This window comes from Zeus faber (genome assembly GCF_960531495.2).
Source record: "Zeus faber genome assembly, chromosome: 6".
Lineage (NCBI taxonomy): Eukaryota > Metazoa > Chordata > Actinopteri > Zeiformes > Zeidae > Zeus > Zeus faber.
Window position 1 is genome coordinate 25,993,368 of NC_137201.1, and position 15,080 is coordinate 26,008,447.

General features: G+C 44.3%; 2 protein-coding genes across 4 annotated transcripts in view; one reads left to right on the forward strand and one right to left on the reverse strand.

Moving 5' to 3' along the window:
- Positions 1-634: 634 nt before the first annotated feature.
- Positions 635-9,374, forward strand: sv2 (synaptic vesicle glycoprotein 2). 2 transcript variants are annotated; one of them, XM_080003019.1, is made up of 13 exons: positions 635-822; positions 1,913-2,005; positions 2,536-2,697; positions 2,955-3,117; positions 3,696-3,817; positions 3,898-4,061; positions 4,687-4,767; positions 5,135-5,233; positions 5,421-5,509; positions 6,331-6,458; positions 6,830-6,925; positions 7,084-7,243; positions 8,025-9,374. In XM_080003019.1, exons 1-13 carry the CDS (start codon positions 720-722, stop codon positions 8,206-8,208), a joined length of 1,644 nt encoding a protein of 547 aa, XP_079859145.1. In that variant the 5' UTR covers positions 635-719; the 3' UTR covers positions 8,209-9,374. The 2 variants fall into 2 exon arrangements, with proteins under 2 accessions (XP_079859145.1, XP_079859146.1); XM_080003020.1 differs by lacking the exons at positions 4,687-4,767; positions 5,135-5,233.
- Positions 9,375-10,770: 1,396 nt separating this feature from the next.
- The window catches only part of ap3b2 (adaptor related protein complex 3 subunit beta 2), a gene marked incomplete at both ends in the record, with an annotated part of 42,022 nt that continues 37,712 nt past the window's right edge, over positions 10,771-15,080 (reverse strand). For both annotated transcript variants that reach the window (XM_080001858.1, XM_080001859.1), the window contains 3 exons: positions 10,771-10,921; positions 12,144-12,282; positions 14,588-14,685. In XM_080001858.1, coding sequence (XP_079857984.1) covers positions 10,771-10,921; positions 12,144-12,282; positions 14,588-14,685 — 388 coding nt within the window. The remainder of the gene's footprint in view (positions 10,922-12,143; positions 12,283-14,587; positions 14,686-15,080) is intronic.

Below are 15,080 nucleotides of genomic sequence, written 5' to 3' on the forward strand. Positions count from 1 at the left end.
CTGGTGTCGGGCTGGCCCCGCCCCCTTCCTCCTATCAGCCGAATCAGCGATGAATGGTTCGACTCTTCCGAGAGACTCGCTCCTTCACGAGTCATTCAGCAAAAAAAAATAAAAAATAAAATAAAAGAGTCGTTCTATTGTCAGACTCTTTGTATCATCAGATTATCAAAATTATTTTTTTCTTTTTAATCTGGAACTTTGGATCCCAAATATGTTTTTTGTCCCCCCCCCCTCCCCTAATCCTCCCGAATATTTATTCCGACAGAGAAATTAAAAGTGTGAATCCCAATTGTTATCATTTTACTCCCGCGAACGTCTATTTTAGTGGGAAGCGAAAGTGTGAATGGGCCCCACTCAACGTGAATTACGCCAAAATACCTTCGCCTGTCATTTTCAGCCCTCGGTAATTATTCCCGGTCGATGAGCTTCGCTCGCCCGCTCCTTTGCCGGGACGACTCGCGAGGCTCGAGTCACTTAAGACACTCATTCGCGGGGAACGAACCGTTCGCGAGGCCGCCGTCACGAGGTGGGATTACCGGTTGAACGAGCGGCGGCGTCGGCGGCGCGACGGGGAGGCGGGAACAGGGACCGCGGTGACGGCGAGGTAGCCGCCGCTACTTCCTGGTTCGCCGGAGCAGCGAGCGCGTTGCCGTCGGTGGTGGAGGTAACATGGCCCCCGTGGCTGGATAGTGCGGGCTCGTCTGCGCCGGAGCTGCCCGATGCCTCGGCGCGCCCGCCCCGGGGAAGCGGAGGCCCGGGAGCCGCTACTCGGCGAGCCCCGAGCGGACCCCCCGGAGGCTCAGGAGCGGGACTCGGAGGAAGGTAGCCCCCCCAGCCGGTGTAGCTCAAGCACCGGCGAATACGCTCTGCAAACCGGTCTCCTCCGAACGGAACCCACCTCCTTAGAACGGAAACCTTGACGTTATTAACACTATGATGTTGTTGTTTTGTTCAGGCTGTTCTGCGGGGTTTCAAACAGATTCAACTCGGAAACGGAGTAAAGCTTGCACGACAGCCCTTACTGATCGGCTCCAAAACGGGTCGAGTTCTTCTGCATCAGCCAATATCTCACATGCTGTATATAAAACCCTAAACCTAAGCCTACAGCCGGCCCTCATATGAACTGTCCCCGAATCTGTCAAATAGTCGTTTAAATTGGTAGAAAGGTCTTTAAAGTAGCCAACTTTTCACAGTGTTTACATTACCCCGATTAGAGCAGACCTCGATCTTTTTGTGAAATTGTCAGATTCCACAACCCATAGTCTTGGGTCATTTTAAGCCGATTTGAATCAATTTTATTTCTTGCTACAAATAAAATGTGATTTTTTTTTTTCTTCTGTCAGTTGGTTTAAGGCAAATGAACTGTTAACCCGAACGTTTTAATTTTTTATATTCCAATGTGCATTGTCGATACGTTTCTTCTCATCAGGTCGATATGTTATTACACTATCATGTTATATATTACCAGACAAAAGACAATTAAATCTATTAAATTAATCAGTCATTTAAATTTAATTATCTCATGTTCCCATTGTGTTAATATAGACATTCACAGTTATTCTTAAGGTACCACCGACTATTGCAATACCTTCAGCAGTGGCCAACAGTCCAGTCTTTTTAAATTCAAATAATACATTTAAAACATGTATGATGAATCGACCACATAGTTGATCAAGTAAAACGTCACTTCATTTGGCTTACCTGCTCCCGAAAAGCTGCGAAATACAGCAAAATAAGAAATGTGACATGTGTTGTAGTGTCTTTCCAACAAAGGCTTCATTAAAGTGAAGGTCTCAGAGTATCTTTGTTGACGATAGTATCTGCAGTGGTATATAATCAAGTTGGACTTGTCGGACTTGGTTTTATTTAAATCTGTGTGTGGTGTTCTTGTCTCTGTTCAAAAAATCTGCAGGCGAAATCAATATTGACAGGAACTCCTCAAACCTCCGCCATGATGAGGGAAGTGGACAGAGATTAACATATGAGGAAGCGGTGGAGAAAGCAGGTGATGTGGTTTGTGCAATAATGTTCTTCCTCTTTCTCATAATTTCTCTAATGCAATGTTGATTCAAACCTATTTTTATATTAATTGTATTTGTCCTTCATAAAGGTCGATTTTTTTTAGATGTTTTATCCATTAACAAATCATCCCAAAAACTTAAAATTATTTATTTATATATATTCATTTCCTTCAAGTATAATGTGTTTTAAAATTATTATTATTATTTTTTTTCAAATCTAGGGCCAGGCACTAAAACAACTATCATCTCGGAAATTAAGACATCATCGTGTTGTGAATGTCGATAGGAAGGTGTGACATAATATTCGATTTTAGATGGAGTTTAGTCTTGCGTCACACTTTGCATCCCAATAATTAAGTTAAATTAACTGGATTTGGATTCTCGCACATGTGGTTTTCAATTATCAGACGAACATTGTGATACATAGCATGTGCAATTCCCTGTGATTACCACGGCTAATACAATACGAGACCCTAACCGACCACGCGTTTGTTATTTTCCTGCCTCCCCTCAGGTTTCGGGTTGTTCCACGCGCTCCTGCTGGTGGTGTGCGGCTGGGCCAACGCCAGCGACGCTGTGGAGATTCTGTGCGTGTCCTTTCTCCTGCCGACGGCACGATGTGACCTGCAGCTCAGCACCTCGGACATGGGGCTGCTCACGGCCAGCATCTTTCTGGGTGAGCCGCAATCGCAAAATAAACATGAAGGACTTAGTCCTTACTAGCACCCATTCACGAACATACTCTTGAAGAACCGGCAGAGCAACGCAGCACCTTCAACAGGATCTCATTTTGAAAGCAAAGTAGAATCAAACGCAAATAGAATCAAAGAAACCCCGAGGTAGCGCCTGTCCTCTTTGAGAAGTAACAGTGTTTATTTAGGAGACCCGAGTCAAACAATGAACAAAATGTTATATCTTGCTGCTTTCTGTTAGGAATGATGGTGGGGGGCTACCTGTGGGGCTACCTGGCTGACCGTAGGGGGCGCCAGAGGGTCCTGGTCGTGTCCCTGACCATTAACGGGCTGTTTGGGGGCCTGGCCAGCATCGTGCCGTGGTTCTGGCTCTTCCTGCTTCTGCGCTTTGTCAGCGGCGTGGGGTGAGGGCTTCCATTTTTATTCTCACCCGGAGCGCGGCAGCGTCCTGTCATAACCACAGAGAGGAACTATCAGGAAGGATTCACCTTTTAATTGAGCAGTCAATGTTTTCTCATTTTAGGTGCACCCTCGCTCACAGGGAGGGGAGGGGTGCGAGCAGGGTGGTCTGGGTTCTGTTTGGGGTGGTGGTGGATGGAGAGATTTGCTGAAGTAGTTCTCGTTTGAGTGGCGTCCTTTGTCCGGCCATTGTTAGCGATTGTTCTTTGAACTTAGGCCTCGTGGTGTCATCGTTTTGAGTGCTTTGTCTATGAGCACCATGTCCCCCTACTCTGAGGAGAAGTGGACAGATGTGCTCTAGACTGCTGCTCCCCCTTGTGGACAACTCTGACAATTACATTTTGTTTACCTTGCTGCACTTCTGACAGAATTCTTCAAATCTATTTTGACTTGATACGTAAATTGGAAAGCCCCACAGCGTGGGAATTGTTTTGAGCCGGGATCATTCTTTGTGAGTCGGCCGTCGTGCGCAGCCTGCTGAGGAGGAATGTTCTGTATTAAGTTGTTTCTCTGCCCACCGTAGGGTCGGCGGTTCGATCCCGGTGATATTCTCCTACTTCTCTGAGTTCCTGCCCCGTCTGAGGAGAGGTGCAATGATCAGCTCGCTCGCCACCTTCTGGATGGCGGGAAACATCTTGGCCGCCGGTGGGTCTCGCCCTCCCAAACGCCTGAGATTTTCAACGAGGCGACCCCGAGTGAATCGAGCTCTACCTCTCGCTCCGCAGGCCTGGCGTGGTTGGTGATTCCCAGAACCCAGGCCCACTTTCGACTGGGGACGCTGGACATCCAGAGCTGGAGGATATTCGTGGTGCTGTGCTCCGTCCCCAGCCTCAGCTCAGCGCTGATCTTCAAGTTGCTGATGCCGGAGAGCCCCAAGTTCCTCATGGAGGTACGGGAAGAGGGGCCGGCACGCGGGGGCCGGTGCTGGGAGAGAGGGAGGCTCAGTCGCTCTTTCCACCATGTGTCATGGGGAGACGTCACTTGTGGGTCTGTCCTCTGTCAGTGGAACAGCTGGTTCCCTAAAGAATTAAGGAGTTAATTAACTCTTCCCCCTTCCGCCGCCAGAGCGACACCAGCGGCCTGCGGTTCCCCCTGAACCTCTACCTCACTGTTTGCAGTCTGGGCTTCCATTTTGTGTGTTACACTTTCTGTCATACTTTTATGTTCACGTATTACTCTTTGTGTTTACACAGTGTAATACTACGCTCTATGGCTACGTGATGCAATCTTTTAATGCTTTTGAAATCATTTTAATTGCTAATTCCATAATTTGTATTACCTTGATTATTTTGATTCCTATTTTTCTTTTTTTGCATTTTTCTTTTTTTCTTTTATGCACTTTTGCAGGGAAATTTCCTTTGGGATCGATAAAGTTGTATCTTATCTCATAGGAACGATCCCTCAACCAGCTCTGTATGAGTCCAGGCATGATGATCCTAAACATGTTTTGGTTTCGTTGTCACGTTATTCGCTTTGAATATCAGAGATTTGAATCCTCTCCATGTCGTTGTCAGGACGGCCGGGAGAAGGAGGCGCTCCGTGTGTTTCGTCTGATGTTTGAGCTCAACCACTGGGGCAAAAACGAGGCCTTTCCAGTAAGAAAAATGCCCCCTAACTAGACTGTTTTTTATAATCCTAATTATCAAATACATGATGGATAATATAATCTAATCTAATCTAATATAATCTCAGTTCTGGGGGGAGCACATTTGTTTGTTGTGGTTCTTGTTCTTAAATGCTCTGCAGTGTTCTCCCACATGTCCGTTGTAAATCGGCAGCCTCAGCCTGAAGAGACGTGCGGTCCCTGTATCAATATATATATATATATATATATATATATATATATATATATATATATATATATATATATATATATATATATATATATATATATATATATATATATATATATATATATATATATATATATATTTTTTTTTTTTTTTTTTAACTGCTTTCCAGGTGTTTGGCGTGCTGACCAGCACCACGCCAACAAAGGAGTGGGGGGACGGCGTGAGTCGCGGTTCGCCCTGGCAGCGTCTCGTCAGCCTCTGTAGAATGGTAACGGGACGCTTAGTTGAATTCAAATGTAATATGTTATTAGTGCTGTAGAAGTAATGTGAAAGTACGGCTTGAGGAGCGTGGAATTACACTTAGTTACTGTATGTTGTATGTCCGGATAGATTGAGTTGATTTCGAAGTTTGTGAACGTTTATAAAAGCAGTGATTTCTTTGCTGCAACCCTCAGGGTCTCGCGCCCATCAGACAGCTGTTTGCCGCTCCGCTCAGGAGGAGAAGCATCGCTCTGCTGGTCGTCTTCTATGGAATCTCATTCGGGTGAGGAACAAACTGCACCTGATCACCACACTGTGTGACAGGGAAACGCTGGGAAATTAAAATTATTCTTATTATCTTTTTTAAAAAAAATTTTCCTTCGTCGATTCAACCGTGGGCTCTTGTGATAAATTGAATATTGCTGTTTATTGTTGTATTGAAACACTATACTAAATGATTTATGACAAGGCGACGGGCCCTAAAGACAGATTCATATGTGACGTAATAAACCTCTTTCTCTGTTTATCGTTGGATTTTGAATATATAAGCAAATATTGTGTCATGTATCCATATTGTGGGAAATTCCTGATACCTAATATGGTGATATATGTCTCTGTATTCATCCCAGCTCTAATGTAAGGATTACCTCTTTGCAGTAAGGAGTCCACTCAGTGGAAATAAGAAATTTGTCAGTATTAAAACCAAAAAAACAAAACAAAGCAAACATTTACTATGAAACAGAACCCCCCCCAAAAAAAAGTCACCAGGGTATCCTTCCCTGGACGAGTGTTTTGCAGATGACTGACGTCTTATCCTGTCGGCCCATTTTGGAGTCTTGAATAATCCTAATAAAGTTGCTGGAGATGAGGTCTGTGATGTAAAATAAATAAATAAATAAGTGTGTGTGTGTGTGCGTGTGCGTGTGCGTGTGCGTGTGTGCACTGAGGCACCAAAATGCATTTCTCTGCATTTTACCCATCCTAGTTATTAACGTATCTAGGAGCAGTGGGCTGCCATATAGTGACGCCCGGCAATTCGTTGAATCTAATATAGTGAAGGCCAAGATTGTACTTCCCTCTTCTCTCTAATGTCTCTGTGTGTAGCTACTATGGGCTGTGGATGTGGTTCCCAGAGCTGTTTAAGAGAATCGAGGAGGGAGGCTCGCCCTGCACCGACGCGTCCCGCCCGTCTCCTCTGCAGAACCAAAGCTGTTACCCGGTCAACACAGCAGGTATCTGGAAGCACGCCAGTTTGGGCCAGTTTGGACCGGGAAGCACTGCTACTTGAATTACAGTGTCTTGATTTTCTGCATTATTGACAATTTAATCAAATTATTTTAAAAATCCTGTTTTGGCACCGAGTTGGAAAGACTTTCCCTTCCTCTGAATATCGTCTGTGAATGGAAAGCCGAGCTGTGAACTCATTGGGGCTAAATTCAGCAATGCTGTACAAACAATCACCAGTTATAAGACAAAAGTGTCATATTGTTCTTCATTTCGGGAGCATTTGTATTCAATTTTTACAAAATAAGAATAAGGCATAAATATCATAAATAAATAATAATAAAAAATAATCTGCTTTTACTCGTCTTTTCCTGTCCAGTTTATTTGGAGGGTTTCATCGTCGCAGCCTCGAACTTACCAGGAAACATCTTCACAATTCTTCTGATGGACACCATCGGTGGAAAGACTCTTCTTTGTGAGTCCGCCTTCGACAATATGCCGTGTTTTAATGGTCTCCGTTGATGAAGAAAGACGACCTCAAATGTTACATCACAGTTCTATATTGTCACGAATCCACGTAAATCCACGAGCCGAGCAGCGTGGTACCTGAGCGGTGTCCCTGTCGTGTCGCAGCGTGCAGCCTGCTCGTGTCCAGCGTGAGCATCTTCCTCATCTACGTGGTTCGGACCAAAGCTCAGAGTCTGCTGCTCTCCTGCGTGTTCAGCGGCGTGTCGGTGATCAGCTGGAACGCCCTGGACGTCGTGAGCACCGAGCTCTACCCCACGCAGCTACGGTACCACGCCCAGCTGCACCCGGGAACAGAGGGCGCCCGTCAATAATGACGCTTAGTAGTAGCATCACTAATGCTCACTAATATTAATTAATAATTACTAATATTAGCTGATATTAAAGACAAGCCATTTATTATTATTATTATTATTATTATTTTATATTCATTTAATCCTCCCAAGCTATATTTAGTTAATACATGCAGTGTTACTTATTGAACTTAAATTAAGACCAAAGTTCAAAATGTCCTGTTTTGTTTTATTTTTATTTATTCTAGGGCTGGGCACTGGGAAGGATCTCACAATTGGGTTCAATCCAATATTGATGAGATCCCTCAAGATATGATTCTATATAGATGTATCAACTTTTTATACATCATGAGAATTGCCACCAACTTTTCAGTAAACCATCCGATGTGCATCACAAAAAATATTTCACGGAATAAGTTCAGTCTAATACAGAAATGAAATATTTCAATTGATTTCGCGACTATGTTTGTATTTGATTGATTGATTATTTGATTGAAGTGGAAAGCAGTCACATAACCTCCAAAGTATCGATATTACAAATGTCAAATCGATTCAGAAATTGAAACAATAGAATATATATATATATATATATATATATATATATATATATTTTTTTTTAGCCCAGCCCTAGTAATTGAAAATTGCATTTGAATTGAATTCGAAAACCTTCAAACAATTGTCAGGACAACTCTGGGATATGTTCGAAATTCTTTGAAATCGTGTAATTATCTTTTTGCACTCACGCTCTCCCCTCAGGTCCTCCGCTCTGGGCTTCTTCACGGGGGTGGGTCGAGTGGCGGCCATCATGGGGAACATCGTGTTTGGGAAGCTGGTGGACACCAACTGCTCGGTGCCGATCCTGATGGTGTCGGCCCTGCTGCTGTTGGGAGGGATGGTGGCCTGCCTCCTGCCCCAAACCAGGCGGACGGAGCTCACCTGAGAACCTCGCTGCTCCAGGTCCACCCAAAATATGCTGAACGCGTGCTCCAGTCGCGAGGAAAGCAGACTGGAAACCGGCTGCCTTTTTGAAGCCTCTCGTGTGCCTTCTCTCTCATCTCAAAGCCTTTTACCACAGGGGGAAAAAGCTTATAAAGACTTATATTATTATATTATATTCTTAATGTTAATGTTCTTATAGTGAGTGTAAATGAAGCAGAAACGCCTCAACAGTTTGCACACAAGCCAACTCAGCCACGAAGGAACCTCCAAAAGGATTTACTTTTAATACAAACTTCAGTTTCAATGACAATTTGTTCAGTTTGTTGCAGGGCACGCTGTTCAGGTCTCTGCCCCCTCTTTTAACACCTCAGTTGCCAGTTCTCAATTGACTTCCTGCCGAACGCCCCGCATGATCCGGGGGTGATGTTGTTGTTGCTGTTGCGGATTTTCTTGTCGTTGTTGGGCCCAAGAGGAAAATGACAGCGGGCGTGGCTTTTGGCAGCTTCATTTGGAGGACGCCGCGAAACGTGAAAAAAAGAGCCGGGTCAGTGATGAGGGGAGATTCCCTTTGGAGCGACTGAGGATTTGTGTCAAGGCGTTAATTTAATAACCAAGTGGACCAAACACTGCTGTGTGACTTTTTAAAAGTTTGTGCCAAAGATTGAAAATTGCATATCTTAAAGTGAGTTATAGAGTTGTTTTCGAGTTGTGATTGAAATACGTTAGTAGTACAGTTGACAGAGCCTGTGGCCATAGTAACAGAATGCAACGTCCACTATTTAATGAGAAGAGAAGACAGTCGATCTTTTCCATTGTAGTCATGTTTTTATTTCTATAATAAAGTAATGTAATACTTCAGGACCACATTTCATAACCACACAGAGGAGACAGACAGCGGTACTTTGTACATGTGAAGGAGAAACCGCGCTGTGGGCAAATCGATCAGGCAGATCGATCTTTGCTTTGTATCGATTACAAATTGCATTTCTGAGATTCCTAGTAATTTTTTTTTGTTTTAGTCAAAAATAACATTCCTTATCCCCCTTACATTCTTCCCAAGGGCTTTACAGTGACTGTGAATCTGTTTATTTGGAGAGATTCGACCACAATAACTGCAAATTAAGTACATTTACAACGGGATGTCAAATAAATAATGTTTAAAAATCATTTTCAAGCTTTCTGTGATGGAAACTAGGGTCTACACACTCCCTTAGTGGAAAAAAAAGGATATATTTTCCAACAGTAAAGAAAAAATAAATAATTCAACACATAGAAAGACGAATCATGATACAAAAAGATGTGCAGCCAGCTTTTTAAGCACATTAAAGTTAATAACAAAATAGAGGCTGTTTTCCTGTTTTCTTACCTGAAAAACACTTTGGAAGGCATGAGCATGATGTGGAATAATGACTACGGTAACAAAGCCAAACCTTCCCTCATTCAACACCAGATCTTTATCTCATGAATGTGTCATATATCAGAATATAATATAGTATATTACAGGGGGGAAAACTCGATGTAAGTCAAACAATGCGTCATTTGGGCCTCGTGTATGTTCTATTCTACGCTGTGACGTGGAAATGATCCTGCATTTTAAATCCATTTAAGATTGCCGGACCAGTTCAGTTGTTGACAGCAAAAACACGTTTAAATATTCGAGGGAAATTAGTCCAAAACCCGTTGAGACGAGGTGCACAGATAGCAGTAGAGCTTTAGGACGGGATTTTGGAATTTATTGTCCGAGGCTGACATTCGAGAAGGACTGGATGCGTAGCTTTCATCGCTTTCAGTTTCTAACGGGGAGTCAAAATGCTGCGTGGTATTGTCAATTTCGATGTGGTTATAACATCCTGAGGAGCCGGCGTGGTACGCTACAGGAAAATATTCACCTGATAGAAGTGTAGTGTTACCGCGTGACATGTTGACATACATACGATGACATACTGGATACACGTTTTTTTCACATCTTAAGACGGATAAAACCGGCGCACTACGACGAAAGCAAGCCGGGTTTTAACAGGAGAAAAGGTTCCAACTGGTTCCTGCACTTTGATCGTTCAGCTGCAGAGATAAGCGTGAATTTCAACTGAACTGCAATAGTGCGTCGGACGCACCATGAGCGCGTTCTCGCCAATGTGGTGATCCCCTGCAACAGCATCCGGGCGACCGTTTGTCGGCTCGGCCGTCTGCCATCGATGTGTCCCTAAGTTCGGACGAAACGCCGGGTTTTCCCCGTCACGCTACATTCTGATTTGACGGAATCGCTTCGCCGGGCGTCGAGTCCCCTAAAATAACTTGCAGGAGAGGAACCCGCGCGAAAACCGGTGTGAGTGGAACGTAAGGCATACCTGATTGTCGTACAAAGCATCAAACGGCGCTCGCGTTCGGTCTTATTTCGTTCGTAACAGCTACTGGAATTATGTGGGGAAACAGAATAAATACAATAAAACTCGCAAATTCACACGGAAACACTTCTAACGGGGGCGGGGGTGGGGGGGGTTAAAACGCTACTCGTGTAAAGACAACCCGTTTGGGGAGGGGGGGAGGTCCCGGGGGGCCCAGATCACTGTGTGAGCGCCAGCAGCACGTCCTTCACCAGCATCGTGCCGATCACCATCTTCTCGCAGTTGACCGTCAGCTGGGCCGCCCCTTCCTCTCTGGTCGCCACGGTGACCAGCACCAGGCTCCCGCTGGTGACCGTCCTCCCGGCGAACCTGCGGACGGGAGGAGCGGCAGGAGGAACAGGAGGACTGAGGTCAAAGCGGCCGAGGGCGGAGATGGCGAAGGTGAAGTGAAAGCCGGAATCAAAAGTCAGGAGGTGAGAGGGAGATGGACGTGAAAATGGGATAAGGAGCTTTAAAAACAACACAGTGACTTAAGATGAGTCGGCGTGCACTGTCTGGAACTCAGTGGATGGATGGATTGTGAGACGCGAATGGATGGCTTCCTGTCGACCAGTTTCACATCGGTCTGAATGTGAACAGACAGTGATACTTTGTATCTGGGAGACTGCGAATATCCCAATTTTATGCCCTGTAGACATGCTGCAGGCTTACGTTGAAAGCTATTCACCCATGTGGTCCTGTATAACTCAGCAGTAACATTATAGCTTTACCTTTATATCCTTCAAGGTATCCAGTTCTCGGGGGAAGTTCAGATCCAGATGAGAAGGTCAGTACCAATTCCATCCCTTTCCGAATACAGCAAAACAACTCAGACATTGTTGTTGTTTTTTTGATTGTTATCGTTTTCATTTGTTCGTGTCATGTTGACGAATAAAAAGTCCCTTAAATAACTCGCTATACTGTATAATAAATAACCAGCTTTTGCGATTGCGGGAAGGTGCAGTTGCCCTAATTTCACAAGAGCTAGGCTAGCTGATCCCACCTGCAGCCATGCGTGGGGCTAACACAGTGAGCATGCAGCCGTCGCAACCACTGCACTGGACGCGCAGGGATGAGAGTGGTCTTGATCTCAATCTGGATAAGATAGACAAAGATTTCCCCACAAAAATGGAGTATCCCTTCAAAGTTTTTCATCCAGTATGTCGGCTGTTTACTTTAATTTTACTTTTATCATTTGTCCTTGGAGCTTGTAAACTGTTTTTTACTGCTACAGCACATCAAGGTCACTGTAGCAAAAACACATTAAAATATTCAATAGTGGACAAATAGCTTGAGGTTACTTACAAAAATAATATTTACTACAAATAAAATGATGTCTCGTTAAAAGCTGCATTAAGCAAATGACTGCAGATTGGCCTGGGAATCATCTCCCCAATCTTTGGAGCTTGTTTACATCTATTAATTGCCGTGAATCGTCATACGTCATACGGCTTTCAGCGTTGAGACCCCGCTATTCCGACCGTTACTGAGGACGTCGTCTCGCACTTCTGATCCGAGGCTGGTTCAGAGGTCAAGACCCCCTCGCGCTCACCTGCACTCCTTATCCGAGCCGCAGGGCACTCTGCTGAGGTTGGCGGCGGCCGCCACTCTCTGGACGATGGCGTGGTCGCTCTGGCACCGGTCGCCGAGCTTCAGCCGCTCTGTGATCTCGTTCATGCCCATCAGCTGACCTGGAGGAGTGCGGAGACAAACCCCGGTGAGATCCAGACGGTCCCAACCGGGCGGGTTTGCTGTCCTGACCCACACTCCCACTGCTGCTCTGATTCAATCAGGTTTGTGCGGCGGTCTGTCAATCCCCCTTGTTGTAAAATAAAAATAAAAAAAATACATTCTTTCATTAAATGCAAATATCGAATTTAATGAAATCACTGCATTATTGGGCGGTTCCAAATCTACACATTTGTTGTATGTGTACTCTTATAACAATACAGCTGAATTGAGCGTTTATGTTTATGTACAGACACTATGAGCTGTAAAAAATGACACTTAATGGTTTACTACAACACCATAAACACCCTTTAGGCTGCTCATAGGAAATAGGCTTGATGTAGTACTGGATAGTGGATACATCACTTTTTTACATCTAAATGACCCTGGAATGTACTGATGCCTCCCACTGAACTCGACACTAGTCTGATTCGGGTCCAAGATAACCCCCCAGAAGGCGCAGGAGAGATATTTGTGCTCGTTTAATCTAGTGTACTGCCTCGTACAGAACGCTTTGTTGCCTGAGAATACGCTGCCATAACCGAATGCTATGGCAACCGACCCATTGGTACTCCACTAGGTATTCAGCATAACAACACGGGACCGGCACATCAGTGGCCTAAAGGCAGAAATACTGGAGACGCGGTGTGAAGTACGATGGTGCCGCTCTATGACTCTCGGCGTTATTTGCTCGGCTGTGCGGACAGGGGAGAGTGAATCATGGTCGGTGGACTCGGTGGATGAGCATGGCCAGTCATTCCCGGTGGAGCAGCGTGAGGCAGGCCTCGAGCCGGAGGGTCAAGCTTAATGGTGAGTCTGTCCAACCACAAACCTGGAGATGCAGTTGTTATCACCAAGGCACTAGCAAACGGCTACTGGCGGGGGGGTGTTTTAGAGGAGGAGGGGGAATCAGCTCAAAGCGTTAAAGGAAGTAGAGGAGGGGGGGGGGGGGGGGGGGGGGGTTGTTGGTGTGAGGTTGGCTGGAAGGAAGGTGGCACAAAGACAGCTTGAGAATGACAGATTTGCGGGAGCCTACTTACCTAGATTCTTTAATAGAGCCTCTATTGGGAAACCAAAAAGGAAGAACCGTGGAGATGACACATGTTTTAAGACACACTATGGGTTGCTCAGCGGTCAGGACGAGAGGTCGACACCAGACACCAAAACATGTCTGTCGACCTTCCGTTGTGTTTGGTACCATTCTAGCATCCATCAATTGTCTTCAATGAAAATCTCTTTTTTTGAACAAATGTTGGTTTCAATCAATCTGGTGGGCTGGTAAAATAGTCAATATATTTAAAAAGAATAACACTGTTCTGTCCTGGAGTTAGTTGTCAGTTATATTAAAAGATGAACACAATCAATGAGTGAATATGCGTAAGTTGGCGTGGTCACCAATATGAATATGGATTTAAACTGTTGATCTAAATGCGCGGACATTGTAAAGGAACAAACTGTGACTGAACTAGAATGCCAAACTTAAATTTAAGTGTTTAAAAAAAAAAAAAAAAACTATCAAAAGTGTCTTGGACTAAAAGTGTCGAAAAGCAATCGAAAAATCTGATGTGAAATTTGTTTTTCAAGATAAAATAATGACTTAAAAAGAGTAAAATTAATAAAAAAATAAAATAAAGTAAAAAAAAGTAAAACAGGATCAAATTATCACTTTCTGACCCATTTACAGAAGTGGATTACAATGTCTCCAAGAATCAAGCAGCTTATTTTCTTTGATTTAATGATGATGATGGAACTCGTGGCGCTTTAATTGGATTTCGGTAATGAGGGCTGGAGATTAGGCTGCAGACTTATTCATTAATTAACCTTTTCAACTCGTGCACGGACTACATTTGATACGGTTGGAGGCACAATAATCGTTGTTTGTGGAACCTCAAGCCTGAAGGAGCTCTATGTACAGATGCACGCGTCCTGCGATGACATCAGGTTTGACACCAAGATGCCCAGATCCTAAACAATGACTCAATGCGATGAGTTTTATGCCCACATTAGATCTATTTTTATTTTAGATCCATCTATTTTTTTAACAAATAACTCAACCATTGAAAACAATAGAGACACCGGGTCTTGAAAATTCTGTGTTAATATTGGTACCTAGTATACGCACATGTACCCAAGGATGAGAACTTGGGTCTCGGCTTGATAATATGAAGTGGTGTATTCCGAGCTCTAACACAAATAGCCTTAGAATCCTAATTTATAAGCGTGTTGGAAGTAATGAAAGGCATTACAGGAAGGAAAGGGACTACTCGCCTTGCTCCTTCTTAAACTCGTTCTCCGTCATGAAGGCCGGCGTCATCAACTCCCCAACCGGCGGTTGGATGGACACAAAGAATTTCCTGGTGTGAGTGCTTGAAACAAACAGGACACGGCGCATTCAGTGTTTTGTGTGTTTCCAGGACATGACAGGACTGATCACATCAGAGTTTTCATCTGGAGAGGGAAGCGATAACTGCTACAGAACTTGATGAGAGAGAGGGCGAGAGAGAGAGAGAGAAAGAAAGAGAGAGAGAGAGAGAGAGAGAGAGAGAGAAAGAAAGAGAGAGAGAGAGAGAGAGAAAGAGAGAGAGAGAGACACATCATCACATTGACTTGTTTTGCTTTGCACTCAACTACAGGGTGTATGGCTGCATATCTAAAAATAACCGCGTCTGTGATATTTTGCAGCTTGTTTTGCGGCACTTTTAAGGTGTTGTTTCCTTTGTTTTGTGTTGTCTCGTGATTTTCCCTTTTCTTTAATGGTCCC

What these genes read in the sequence shown, in the direction of transcription:
- sv2 (XM_080003019.1), top strand. Translation starts at nt 720, where the DNA reads ATGCCTCGGCGCGCCCGCCCCGGGGAAGCGGAGGCCCGGGAGCCGCTA. An exon ending in TTACCCGGTCAACACAGCAG is followed by an intron (nt 6,459 to 6,829) that starts GTATCTGGAAGC and finishes TTTCCTGTCCAG; the next exon opens with TTTATTTGGAGGGTTTCATC. An exon ending in CTCTACCCCACGCAGCTACG is followed by an intron (nt 7,244 to 8,024) that starts GTACCACGCCCA and finishes CTCTCCCCTCAG; the next exon opens with GTCCTCCGCTCTGGGCTTCT.